The sequence below is a fragment of the Mytilus edulis genome, chromosome 5 (assembly GCF_963676685.1).
Source record: "Mytilus edulis chromosome 5, xbMytEdul2.2, whole genome shotgun sequence".
Lineage (NCBI taxonomy): Eukaryota > Metazoa > Mollusca > Bivalvia > Mytilida > Mytilidae > Mytilus > Mytilus edulis.
In genome coordinates this window covers 91,071,327-91,085,092 of record NC_092348.1, presented here as the reverse complement: position 1 = coordinate 91,085,092, position 13,766 = coordinate 91,071,327, and the positions used below count along the sequence as shown (strand labels likewise).

The 13,766-nt window shown below is 33.3% G+C and overlaps 1 protein-coding gene across 1 annotated transcript in view; it reads left to right on the top strand.

The window, feature by feature from the left end:
* LOC139524802 (cell adhesion molecule CEACAM5-like) overlaps positions 1-11,602 on the top strand; it is a 44,782-nt gene extending 33,180 nt beyond the window's left edge. The window contains exons 9-15 of the mRNA XM_071319886.1: positions 834-1,127; positions 2,949-3,074; positions 3,528-3,567; positions 5,307-5,365; positions 8,029-8,059; positions 8,573-8,646; positions 10,576-11,602. Coding sequence (XP_071175987.1) covers positions 834-1,127; positions 2,949-3,074; positions 3,528-3,567; positions 5,307-5,365; positions 8,029-8,059; positions 8,573-8,646; positions 10,576-10,628 — 677 coding nt within the window. The 3' untranslated portion in view covers positions 10,629-11,602. The remainder of the gene's footprint in view (positions 1-833; positions 1,128-2,948; positions 3,075-3,527; positions 3,568-5,306; positions 5,366-8,028; positions 8,060-8,572; positions 8,647-10,575) is intronic.
* The last annotated feature ends 2,164 nt before the right edge of the window (positions 11,603-13,766 follow it).

Below are 13,766 nucleotides of genomic sequence, written 5' to 3'. Positions count from 1 at the left end.
GTTCAACAGTAATCACGGGTCTTTTCTACATGTAAGCCTCTTAAATACTCGAATTGAATGAAACAGGTTCTAAAAGATTATGTAAGATAAAGATATAAGATAAACTGCAACCTCATGATGTTCCTAATTTGTGACATGCACTTACTTTTAATATATTTCTGAAACAAGGCATAGTTAAATTATTGCATAGTAAAAGAGTATATATATAGAAAATAAAACATTTCATAAATACAACATTACAGTTTAGGCATTCACTCAATAATTCCTGTACGATTCTTTATTAACTACGATTTGAACGTATTGAATGCTTTGGCAAATTTATAAGGTCCCAACATTCTAGTCAAACAATGGACCAAATTCATCTGTGACGCCCAGAAAATTGATTGAAAGACAAATTATGAAATATTGTGATATGACGTCAATATGAATGAAAAAAGATGCGAGATATGTGTCAACAAAAGAAACAAATTACTGAAAAAAAATAAAGGTTCTCGAATTTCACATTAGCTTTAAATCTTACTCTGTTCAAGATCTACGTTTAGTAAAGAAAATCATATACAAGATAAAATTGAGAATGGAAATGGGGAACGTGTCATAGAGACAACAACCCGACCATAAAGCAGACAACAGCCGAAGGCCACCAATTGGTCTTCAATATAGCGAGAAACTCCTGCACCCGGAAGTGTCCTTCAGTTGGCCCCTAAAAGCATATATTGAACTTATGTTGCATATACTTAAAATTTATATTGGCAAATCATTCAAATAAATAATGATTATCTATTGACCAACAAGTATATATTCATTATTATGAATGTTATCGATTTATATTTAAGATCCTCCAGATCAACCAACAGATATATTAGTGGCCTGTGAGATTACATCAATGATTGTGTTATGGAGGTCAGGATTCAATGGAGGCTCTCAACAGAAATTCAGAGTGGCTTGGCTGAATATAAGGAATCAAAATACAAAATATTCACCTGATATCATGGATTCTGGCCTAGGACAGACTATACAGTATATAATTAAGTCTTTGGAACCAAGCACATCGTACATCATATATGTAGAAGCTACAAATAAACGGGGAGTTGTCAAATCAGGAAACCTTAATTGTATTACACGATCAAGTACGTCAATTACTCTTTTTTGTAAGACCTGTAAATATAGATGACCATATTGGCCTCTAAATTTTCAAAAATACGCTAATGACAAATCTTTAGTACATTATCACATTAAAACCTTTGAATATACCACAGTCCCACTAGGCCACGATCGCACTACGATCTGTGAAAAAAATGCAAATGTTGATGATCGTAGTACGATCGTGTAGATCGCAGTAAGGTCGTATCACGGTCGTGGTGAGGTCTTCAAGATCGTGATGAGTGTGGCCAACTTTGAACATGTTCAAAACAATCGTGGTGCGGTCGTGGCGAATTCAGGTCGTAGTAGAAGCGTAGTGAGAGCGCACTAAGATCGTAGTAAGATCGCAAAGGTCGCTGTACCATCGCAGCGAGAGCGTAGCGAAAACGTGATTCTATTCGGAGAGACTGCGCTACGATCTCACAGCGACGTTATCACGACCTCACTTCGACCATCACGTTCTCACCGCGACCCAACTACGCTTCCACTACGACTATACCACGCTGTTCATGACCATAGTACGATTCTAGCACGCCCTTGCCGTCCTCATCACGCTCTTCTTACGACCTGACTACGTTCATACTACGACCATCATTCTCATTGTCATTTTCACATAAAATATATTAAATCTCTCCAGGTTTTGTTTGTCAGTATGTAATTAGGACTTCTTGTCCATTTTCTCTAACGACTCAACCATGCTTCTCGTTTTTATATAGATTAGCTATATATATATATAGACCATTTGTTTTCCCGTTTGAATGGTTTTACATTAGTAATTTTGGGGGCCCTTCATAACTTGCTGTTCGGTGTGAGCCAAGGCTCCGTGTTGAAGGCCGTACCTTGACCTATAATTGTTTACTTTTATAAATTGTTACTTGGATGGAGCTCGAGAGTTGTCTCATTGGCACTCATACCACATCTTCCTTTATCTATGACATATTTGTGTCATCTCTGATATCGTACACTAAAATTTAGTCATTTGAGCTATATGAACCAGCAATAGGGTGCAATTTAGGTTGGATTGGTCGGTCCGACATCTCTGCTTGATCAGTATTCGTTACTATCAGAGCTCCCTCTGCCTCTACATCAACCCCTACCACCACGCCCACGTGTTCTAGTAGATTTTGGTGGCATGACTGTATTGTTTCCGAGAAATCTACGTATTAATCAGAAATAGAAGGAATGGAACTGTATAGATATGGAACACGGTGTTAACGTTATTGCTGAGTACATAGTAAGATCGCGGTATGAACGGAGTATAATCGTGGTAAGAACGTGCTATCATCGCAGTAGAAGCGTGGTAGGATCGTGTTGCAATCGGATAACTCGTGGTATGGTCGTAGTGAGAACGTGATGAGCGTAGAAAGCGTCCAAAATGCCAAAAAAATGTCACGATTTACTTTTTAAACAATACTGAAATACTATTTAAGTGTAATTCAGAAAATGAACGTTTTATTATAAAAAATGTTTGCGCGACCGAAGACCTTTTCTGTTTTTACCTTCATCGTGAATAGATAAACAGGATGTATAATTACTTATATATGAGGACGTAATATGACCAATTTGAAATATAAAGAATTCTCGAATTTGTATTATGTTTAATTTTCCTGAGAGAGTTTGAACCCTGATAATTTTTACATACGGAAAAAACACTCCAGTTTTAAATACTTTATTATTTGCATCTCCTCTGTTGTAAACTGTCAGATTTGCTTTTCAGAACTAAACTCATCAAAGAATGATTAAACGCTGCTTGCATTTGTTGGAAGTATATGAAGTTAAAAGCAATAACAATAGACTCATTTTTGTAGGTTTAAGTCAATCGAACAATACTGTTGCCATAAGTGTTGGTGCGAGTATTGGATCATCGATACTGATTTTAATAATTGCTGTTCTTGTGGTTTTATTTCTGAGAAAGAGGCCATGCAATAAAGAAGGTATTTAATATTGATCTCCATTTCATGAAAATAAATTTATCTTGTTATCTTTTGTCTGATTATGCATTTGAATAAAGGTGGTTGTACGATCCATCATTCCTTTAGGACCATATTTTGATAATAAGAAGGGAATAATTCAGAAAAAAAAAAGTCCACTCGAATGCTGCCTCTTTCATGTAAAGAAAAAATGAAGATAATGACAGAATATCTATGATAAGTTTATTCTGACATGTTCTCAGGGACAAAAGTGCAATAGTGTAAAATTCATATTGCCAGGTCGCCTCAAATGAGATGCGGCTGATTCGTTTGCTGATTCCTTCAGATTTTTATCTTATATAACTTAATCAAATCTTTTACCAGTTAATTATTTCTCTCCCTAAAATAAGGTTAGTAAATCAAAGCTATGATGCTGACGAATACATTAAGTTCCTATTTATATTATTTGTTATTCAGAAAACAGTCAATTGTATCAATCGACCTATCCGGATACAAGGTAAGTTTATTACGTATGACACTAAAAAGTTCAAACTTAATAAAAAAATAAAAAAATAGCAAAGTAAATATGCGTTTGAAATCTTTATGGCTATACCACATGTTGTATGATACAAAGAAGAGTGTGCATGTAAACGTTCACTTTTACTTGGACACAGTACTTTTTAAGCAAACGTAAATGTTAGTTGATAAGTGATGTAATGCCAAGTTCGTTAATTTCATCATACGAAAACTTATTGTGTTGTCTTAAAACAATGTTGTTTGTTGTTTATTTTTTTTTGAGTGGTTGTTTATATGTCTGTTTCATATAATGATTGTTATTGGTCTAGTGTTTTGTGCTGGCATGCCTTGTTTTATGATTTCTTTTATTCTTGAACGTATATAATTTTTTGAATGGATTGAAATGTTTAATTTTTTTCTACATCAGGTGCGAACAAAATAATAATACCATACCTGTTCTTTACAATTTTTCTAGAAACTGTGCTATTATATGCTTAATATTTATTACTGTGGAGACTTTTATCTAGTGTCTCATTGACGTAGAGCCAATATTTTAATCCTTTTTTTATGCCCCCACCTACGATAGTAGAGGGGCCTTATGTTTTCTGGTCTGTGCATCCATTCGTTCGTTCTTCCGTCTGTTTTTCCGTCCGTCTGTCCTTCCGTCCGTTCGTCCCGCTTCAGGTTAAAGTTTTTGGTCAAGGTAGTTTTGGATGAAGTTGAAGTCCAATCAACTTGAAACTCAGTACACATGTGCCCTGTGATATGATCTTTCTAATTTTAATGCCAAATTAGTGTTTTGACCCCAATTTCACAGTTCACTGAACATAGAAAATGATAGTGCAAATTTCAGGTTAAAGTTTTTGGTCAAGGTAGTTTTTGATGAAGTTGAAGTCCAATCAACTTGAAACTTAGTATACATGTTCCCTGTGATATGATCTTTCTAATTTAAATACCAAATTAGAGTTTTTAACCAAATTCCACGGTCCACTAAACACAGAAAATGATATTGCGAGTGGGGCATCCGTGTACTATGGACACATTCTTGTTTTTTGTTATTTTCTCTAATAGTTAATGTGTTTCCCTTGGTTTTAGTTTGTAACCCGGATTTGTTTTCTCTCAATCGGTTTATGACTTTCAAACAGCGGTATACTACGTTGGCTTTATTTAAGGTTTATGATTTATTCATTTTAAGCATGTAGTACATTTATATTCTTGTCGTTTAACACAGATATTCAAAGTTCAAACGCCAGTTCCAAGAATAAAAGAGAAACACTCATAATCTATATATAAATGTTTTATAAATATTAATTAATTTTATGTCATAAATTATCCATATTATATAAGTAATTTAACGCTTGTATTGCCTATATTTGCTGTGAAGCAATCCACCCTAAGGTATATACCGTGAATTGCATTCAAATTGTCAAATTGAATACCATTAAATGACAATGAGAGAATGTATACATGCGTATATTTTAGATTGCAATAAAAATGTGGTACTCAAAAAATGCTTACATTTCTTGTAAAACTCTCCATTCTGAAGGTACAAGACTAAATGGAACCAAATATATTGATTCTAAAGACTTCATTTTCACAAATATTTTCACTTACAGGATTTGAACCATTGCACTTGCTTTAGTTGATCTATAATTCAGTTTTACTCAACTTATTAGAGATTTAAACAGAATTAGTTGTAGATTTGGTTAACAGTTTCGTTAATCATTTATTGTGTTTTAGTCGACAAAAGACAACTATTGACCAACACACTTACGATGAACTCCAAACAATTAAAACAGGTACGTGAGAACTTACTTTCATGCTCGTGTTCTTATGAAACCAAGTGGAAAAATGTTTGTGTAAATCGCTACTTAGAATTATGTCCCGGCTGAACTGAGAATCTGTCCCGCTTGAACCTTTGGTGTAGTTTTGAAGTACATGCGTGTAATGAACAGAATGGCTTGAGAATATGGTGTGTGATAATAACGATCCTGTACATTTAGAAGCCACATCACAAAGGAATTTTTATTTTCATTTTATTTCCGAAACTTATTGCCTATATATATGTGGAAACAACTATACATTAAAACAAGATTGCAAAATATTAATCAAGATTCCAACTTGCCCTTATTGTATAAGGTGTATAAGTGATCACTCCCAATGCGCCTCAAAGTGAGGACATAAAAACATACAAGTTCTCAACAAGGATATTTGACATGTTGATCTTTTTTAAAAATCGGTAAAACAATTGTAGTTTTGAAGTACATGCTTGTAATCGTTATTCTGATCGTTATCATCGTCTTGTCTGTTTTGTTCACACATCGTTATAAATAAAATAGAATTTGATGCGACTGTCATACAAGTGAGAGGTTTAGCGCTACAAAACCAGGTTCAATCCACCATTATCTACATTTGACAATGCCTGTACCAAGTCCGGAATATGACAGTTGTTGTCCATTCGTTTAATGTGTTTTATCATTTGATCTTGTCATTTGATTAGGAACTTTCCGTTATCAATTTTCCTCTGAGTTCAGTATTTTTGTGATTTTACTTTTTAAACGTACGAACGTAAAATGTATAAATCATCTGTCTGTTTTGATGGTTTTCAAGTTGCTATTCAACTGAAAGCTTAATGTTTAGTGTTATTGTGTGTGCAGTTGACAATAGTATGAAGAATATATATAAACAACAATTTAAAGCTGGTTTTATTATTTATTTAGATGTTTAAGTGACCTAAATTATCTGTCATTTTTTGGTGTAACAATTTTTATTTCACACTCTGGGAAGACTGATCACAAAAAATTGTTCGATTAAATCAAACAATTCTGCTTCATTTGAACCGCTAACTAAAGAGGCAAACAAAAATTTATGAACAAAGGCACGAAAGTAAATGTAACATTAACCGCCTTTCTGAATGAATGCTTAAATTGTCCAAATTGTTTGTTCGTTTAAGTATAAATTAACATGTCTGTTTCATATGATGATTGTTATTGGTCTAGTATTTTGTGCTGGCATGCCTTGTTTTATGATTTCTTTTATTCTTGAACGTACATAATTTTTTGAATGAATTGAAATATTTAATTTTTTTCTACATCAGGTGCGAACAAAATAATACCATACATTTGTACCTGTTCTTTACAATTTTTCTAGAAACTGTGCTATTATATGCTTAATATTTATTACTGTGGAGACTTTTATCTAGTGTGTCATTGACGTAGAGCCAATATTTTAATCCTTTATTGATGCCCCCACCTACGATAGTAGAGGGGCCTTATGTTTTCTGGTCTATGCGTCCGTTCGTTCGTTCTTCCGTCCGATAGTCCCGCTTCAGGTTAAAGTTTTTGGTCAAGGTAGTTTTGGATCAAGTTGAAGTCCAATCAACTTGAAACTCAGTACACATGTGCCCTATGTTATGATCTTTCTAATTTTCATGCCAAATTAGTGTTTTGACCCCAATTTCACGGGTCACTGAACATAGAAAATGATAGTGCAAATTTCAGGTTAAAATTTTTGGTCAAGGTAGTTTTTGATGAAGTTGAAGTCCAATCAACTTGAAACTTAGTATAAATGTTCCCTGTGATATGATCTTTTTAATTTAAATACCAAATTAGAGTTTTTAACCAAATTCCACGGTCCACTAAACACAGAAAATGATATTGCGAGTGGGGCATCCGTGTACTATGGACACATTCTTGTTTTTGTTGTTTTCCTCTAATAGTTAATGTGTTTCCCTTGGTTTTAGTTTGTAACCCGGATTTGTTTTCTCTCAATAGTATGAAGAATATATATAAACAACAATTTAAAGCTGGTTTTATTATTTATTTAGATGTTTAAGTGACCTAAATTATCTGTCATTTTTTGGTGTAACAATTTTTATTTCACACTCTGGGAAGACTGATCACAAAAAATTGTTCGATTAAATCAAACAATTCTGCTTCATTTGAACCGCTAACTAAAGAGGCAAACAAAAGTTTATGAACAAAGGCACGAAAGTAATTGTAACATTAACCGCCTTTCTGAATGAATGCTTAAATTGTCCAAATTGTTTGTTCGTTTAAGAATAAATTAACATAGAGCAATGTTTAAGGATACTTGGAAATATTAGAGTTGACGAAAGCATTGACGAGTAAATTGATTTGGAAAACAAGTCATGTTTAATTTCGCACTAATATTAGGATTTTCGCATTACCGGTAAGTTCTGGTTTTCAAACCGTTTATATTAGTTCATTAAAGATACATGTTCATATAAACAGCATTGCCTAACGAATAACTGTTCAGAAAAAAAATCAGTAAAACTTAAATTGAAATGATATCAATCCATACATTGGTGGCCTTCGGCTGTTTTTAGCTTTTTGATCGGGTGGTTGTCTCTTTGAGATAATCCACATTTCCGTTCTTAATTTTATTTATCAAACATTCTCAATTTTATTTATAAAGGTTAATACATGTATATCTTTTACAGGTTCCAATCCTGAATATGAGGAAGCAAACAGGTATCTGTATGAAGAACTCAACATTAGATTCACTAACTTGTGCAATTATCGTTTAAATCATTTTTCACTTTCAATTTATCGAGCAGTATTCTAACGGAATATTATAGATATTGCATTTTTTTGGGTGGATGAGGTCTAGATCTGTCGTCAATTCCATTCAAACAATTTCATTACAAATGCAAAAACGCAGTCGCTTTATTTGGGTTATTTCAAATGGGTTTTATTTCTTTATTCTACAAAAGCCTTTTCTTATTAATGTACCTTACCAGTCTATATAAGTATGAGGCAAAGGTGCGACATGTGAAATGTGCCTCAAAATAACATCAAATCAGCAGCTATTAGATATTGTTTCTAATTCTCTATTGAAAACAAGTAACTACACAAATCAAAATAACTCTTGACAACAATAATTCACAAATGGATATTTAAGCCAATGTAAACCATGCAAAAATGCTTTATGGTATTTAAACAATGTCTTTATAGATCTGTATACATTTGTTTAATCTTTTTAAGCGTATCTACTTATGAAGAAATCGGAATAGTAAACCTGGGATCATATTATCAAAATGCGATCAAAGACAACAAAGGTATTGTCTCATTCACATGTTATTTAGATTTGGGCTGCCTAATAATGATACTGTAAACGTTGGTCTTTCTCATGATTTTGTCTGATTAAGGTTTTAACTACTCAACCCATTTTTGTAATTATATAGCGTTTTGTCTATTTTTGTGAAATAAACAACTGAAAGTTATGTGAAATTCAACTTCTACTTGATTAAAATCATCAGCATTCGACACCTTATTTCCTTAAAACTTAGTTCCTCTTTGATAATCCCTGATGAACGCAACGCCAAAAATGCTATTCATGAGACTGGGATAGTTGTGCTAAGACACTGAGGTTCCAATTTGACCTAATCTTTATCTTTATATTATATTCTGTTAAAACAAAACAGAGGTGAATTATACCAAAGGGACATTCAAATTCATAAGTCAAAATGAACTGACAAATTTTTTTTATTACCGTACAAGAAACACAACATAGAAACCTAAAGAGTTAGCAATACGATCCAAGCCAATATCTTGGGTAATCTAAGGTGGTAGTACCGGAAGGTTAAGCCGATACTGCTCCGTATGTGTTTCTCATGATAGTATCCGTTGATCAGTCTTATTGTAACTTCACCACTTGGAACTCTTGGTTAAAAAGCTTCCTGATAAGGTTTTTATGCCCCACCTACGATAGTAGAGGGGCATTATGTGTTCTGGTCTGTGTCTCCGTCCGTTCGTCCGTCCGTCCGTGCGTCCGTTCGTCCGTGCGTCCGTTCGCCCCACTTCATGTTAAAGTTTTTTATCAAGGTAGTTTTTGATGAAGCTGAAGTCCAATCAACTTGAAACTTAGTACACTTGTTGCTTATGATATGATCTTTCTAATTTTAAAGCCAAATTAGACTTTTGGCCCCTATTTTACGGTCCACTGAACATAGAAAATGAAAGTGGCAGTTTCAGGTTAAAGTTTTTGGTCAAGGTAGTTTTTGATGACGCTGAAGTCCAATCAACTTGAAACTTAGTACACTTGTTACTTATGATATGATCTTTCTAATTTTAAAGCCAAATAAGAGTTTTAAACCCAATTTCACGGTCCACTGAACACAGAAAATGAAAGTGGGAGTTTCATGTTAAAGTTTTTGGTCAAGGTAGTTTTTGATGAAGCTGAAGTCCAATCAACTTGAAACTTAGTACACTTGTTGCTTATGATATGATCTTTCTAATTTAAAGCCAAATTAGAGTTTTTACCCCAATATCACGGTCACTGAACATAGAAAATGAAAGTGGGAATTTCAGGTTAAAGTTTTTGGTCAAGGTAGTTTTTGATGAAGTTGAAGACCAAACAACTTGAAACTTAGTAACATGTTCCCTTTATGGTATGATCTGGTATGATCTTTCTAATTTTAAAGCCAAATTAGATTTTTTACCCAATTTCACGGTCCATTGAACATGGAAAATGATAGTGCGAGTGGAGTGTACTTAGGACACATTCTTGTTTCATTCACAAATCTCATACTGTTCTTTTAAATTTGTATTTGTTAAAACATTTTTCTTTTTAATACTAGTAATACATTGTTATTAAAACAGACAGAATGCTAAAATCAAAAGAAAGAGCGATAACACCCATAGGCGGATCCAGGGGTTGGAGCCCTTGTTTTATGATCATTGCATTTCAAAAGGGATATCAATTTTTAATCCCCTTTCTCCTGGGTTGGACCCCTTCTCCCTTTTGTTTTAAAATTGCTGGATCGGCCCTGGACACCACGGACAAGGCAAACAACATACATTGTAAAATACACATAAAACAGCTTTATTTTGAAAATTGTATATTTACTGCAAGCTTAAAATGTATATCAGTATCAGTGATAAAAAAGTTAACGTTTTTGAGAACAATTCATTATGTTTTGTTAGATGTGTGATGTTTTAAGGATAGCTTCATGTCAATAGCAATATGTTTTTCTTTATCTTTGCAGAGTCAATACAGCGACACGAAACATCACCTGTATATGCAAATACACAAACATAGATTGGACAATGTGGATCTGTTCAATATTTACTACTTTTCACAATTTATAAAAGTTTAATTCTTTGTTTTTTTAAGATGTCTTTTGATATTATTATATACGAAGTACGGGTAGGGTTACCTTTGATATGTTTGGCAAATAGTTATCAAAGGTAAACACTTTCGAAATTTTGAGTCCTCAATGCTTCTTAACTTCTTTATTTTATTTTAATTTGAACGCTACTAGTTAGTCTTTTGTGGAAGACACGCACGTCTGGTGAACAAAATATACGCCTGGTATATTCGATGACTTTTTTATTATTTTTTTTGGTACATTCATTTGTGAAAAGCTTAACGTGCGAGAACATAATAGTGCTGATTTTACAATCGATTTAAAACTTCTGAATTATAGGTTTTGATATTAGATCACTTATAATGAAATTCTAAACAATGAGTTCCAATAGTGATGTTAAAAAGTAAAATCACAAAAATACTGAACTTAGAGCAAAATCTAATCGGAAAGTCCATAATCACATGGCAAAATCAAATATCAAAACACATCAAAAACGAATGGACCGTCATATTCCTGACTTGGAACAGGCATTTTCAAATGTAGAAAATGGTGGATTAAACCTGGGTTTTTTTAGCGCTAACCCTCTCACTTTGATGACAGTCTCAATAAATTCCGTCATTTTTACAATGATGCGTGAACTAAATCACCCCATCGGACATTTTACGGCCGTCATCACGAGATATCTGTTTCACAAAGGACGATGGATAGGTTCAAACTGATGTAGCAACAATCCAATCTTTCGGTTTTTTTTTCTTTTTCCTGTAGCTTTCTTTCCTTCAAGTCATCATGGTAGTATTGCAGCTGTGGATTTTGGTAGGATGGTGCTCAAAAATCATCACCCGACAACAGATATCTCAAAAAAGATGAATGCTAACATGTACTTTTGTTTTAATAAAACAAGGAAGTCTTTAGTACTAAGAAATAAGTCCGAGTTTATTTGTTGATAGTTTCTAGATATTTTACTGATGAAAGGAGGACAACTGATTTTGTTTTCTTTTTTTTCCTGGTTTTAATGATGGTGATGGTGATGGTGTAAAGAATTATGTGACCCTTTATAAGAATATTCACCAATCTGAGTTTATTTCGATCTTAGAGCAAATCTGAAGGATAAATTGCATGAACATTTACTTGTTTACATGCTGCATTGAACGACCTGAAAGTTTCTAAATGCACATTAAAAAGGAAACATAAATATATGTTGGCGTCATTCTGTATACCAGAATTAAAGTGAATATATAAAAGAGGGACGAAGGATATCAGAGGGACAGTCAAACTCATAAATCGACATTAAACTGACAACGCCATGGCTAAAAATGAAAAGGACAAACAGACAAACAATGGTACACATAACACAACATTGAAAACTAAAGAATAAACAACACGAACCCCACCAACAACTAGGGGTGATCTCAGGTGCTCCGAAAGGGTAAGCAGATTCTGCTCCACATGTGGCACCCGTCGTGTTGCTTATGAGATAACAAATCCGGTAAATAGTCTAATTCGGTAGGTCACATTTATGAAAGGAAAGGGGACTGCAATTACGACGTAAGGAACATATCCGATATCATTTGTGAAACAGTTATTACATAACAGTCAACCAACTCGTGATGGCGTCCGTAAAATTTACGAAGAGATGATTTCAACTTCACCATTTGGAACTCTTGATTTAATAGCTTCCTTGTGAGCAGCAAGCCTCTATCAAGAAAATCATGATAGGAAATACAAGCACGGGAATATCGTATCAATGGGAGATATATACACCGTATGCAGATGCTGCTGTAATGCTGCTACTTAAAAATGGAAAGTTCACAATTGAAAAACTGCAATCATCTCTCTTGTCGTAAAGTTTTGTTTTCAATCGACCTTCATTGTCAATTTCTAGATGTAAGTCAAGATATGAGGCCGACTTAACTGTAATCTGTCGTATCCTTTATATCTAGTTCAATGGGATAAATGCATTCGATATAGTCACCAAATTTTGAATTATTTAGTGAAAGAACATCATCTATATAGCGGAAGGTAAAGATAGTATTTCTTTCAAAAAAAATTATACTTTGGCTCGTATATATATATATATATCCTAAAATTAATTTTATAAATTCTGAATTTAGATTTGCGTTTCAAAGAGTAAACGTGAGTTTCAATTGATAAAAGTTCAAATAATGCATCCAAAGAAGGGAGTTTTTTTTTTAAATATAACATGCACTTGGTGAAAAAAACTTATTTTCTTTCTGTTGTCTTTTATCTGTGTAACAATGTACTAGTAGTTCTTATCAAATTTCAACACTGTATTGGTTACATTTAACTTGATTTTGGCAAAACAAAAATGATCTCTTTTCAAAAAGTAAAGCATATTACATTTAATTTGGATATAAATTACATTGATATTTTTAAAACAACTAAACAAATTTGTATTAATAAATTTAAATGTTCCCTCCATTAAGGAGGTATTAACTTGACTTTAAATTTGAATTCAAACTAAAACATATAAATATATTTTTTGTAAACGACTGCAAAACAGAAACATAATTCTACTCTCTTTATTTTGTTTTGTTAAATTTGTGAATCTGATGTTCAGTCGATATGGTTCATAAGTGTTTCTAGTTATTTACATAGATTAGCCCGTTAGTTTCCCGTTTGAATGGTTTTACACTAGAAATTTTACAGGTTGCTCTTCGGTGTGAGCCCAGGCTCCCTGTTGAAGACCGTTCTTTGACCTATACTAGTTTAGTTTTATAAATTGTGACTTCGATTGAGACTTCAATTTGTCTCATTGGCACTCACACCACATCTTCTTATATTTACATACATAATAGTTCTGGAGCCATGTCAACGAAACTGTCTCAGGTTTATGACGTGTCTTATGATTGCAATAGGACACGTCTTACAAATTTAGTCCGAATTCAAGATAACGAATGTCTTCTCAGAAAAGATATGTTCTAACTTTGGTCCTAAAGTTAGGATATATACATAGGTGTCCTAAGTTGAAATAAAAACAACAAATATTGCCTCGAGACGCCATATCCTGATTCTTTATGCAGAAAACAAATTCCGATCACTGTACCTAAATATTATGGACGTCATTTGTG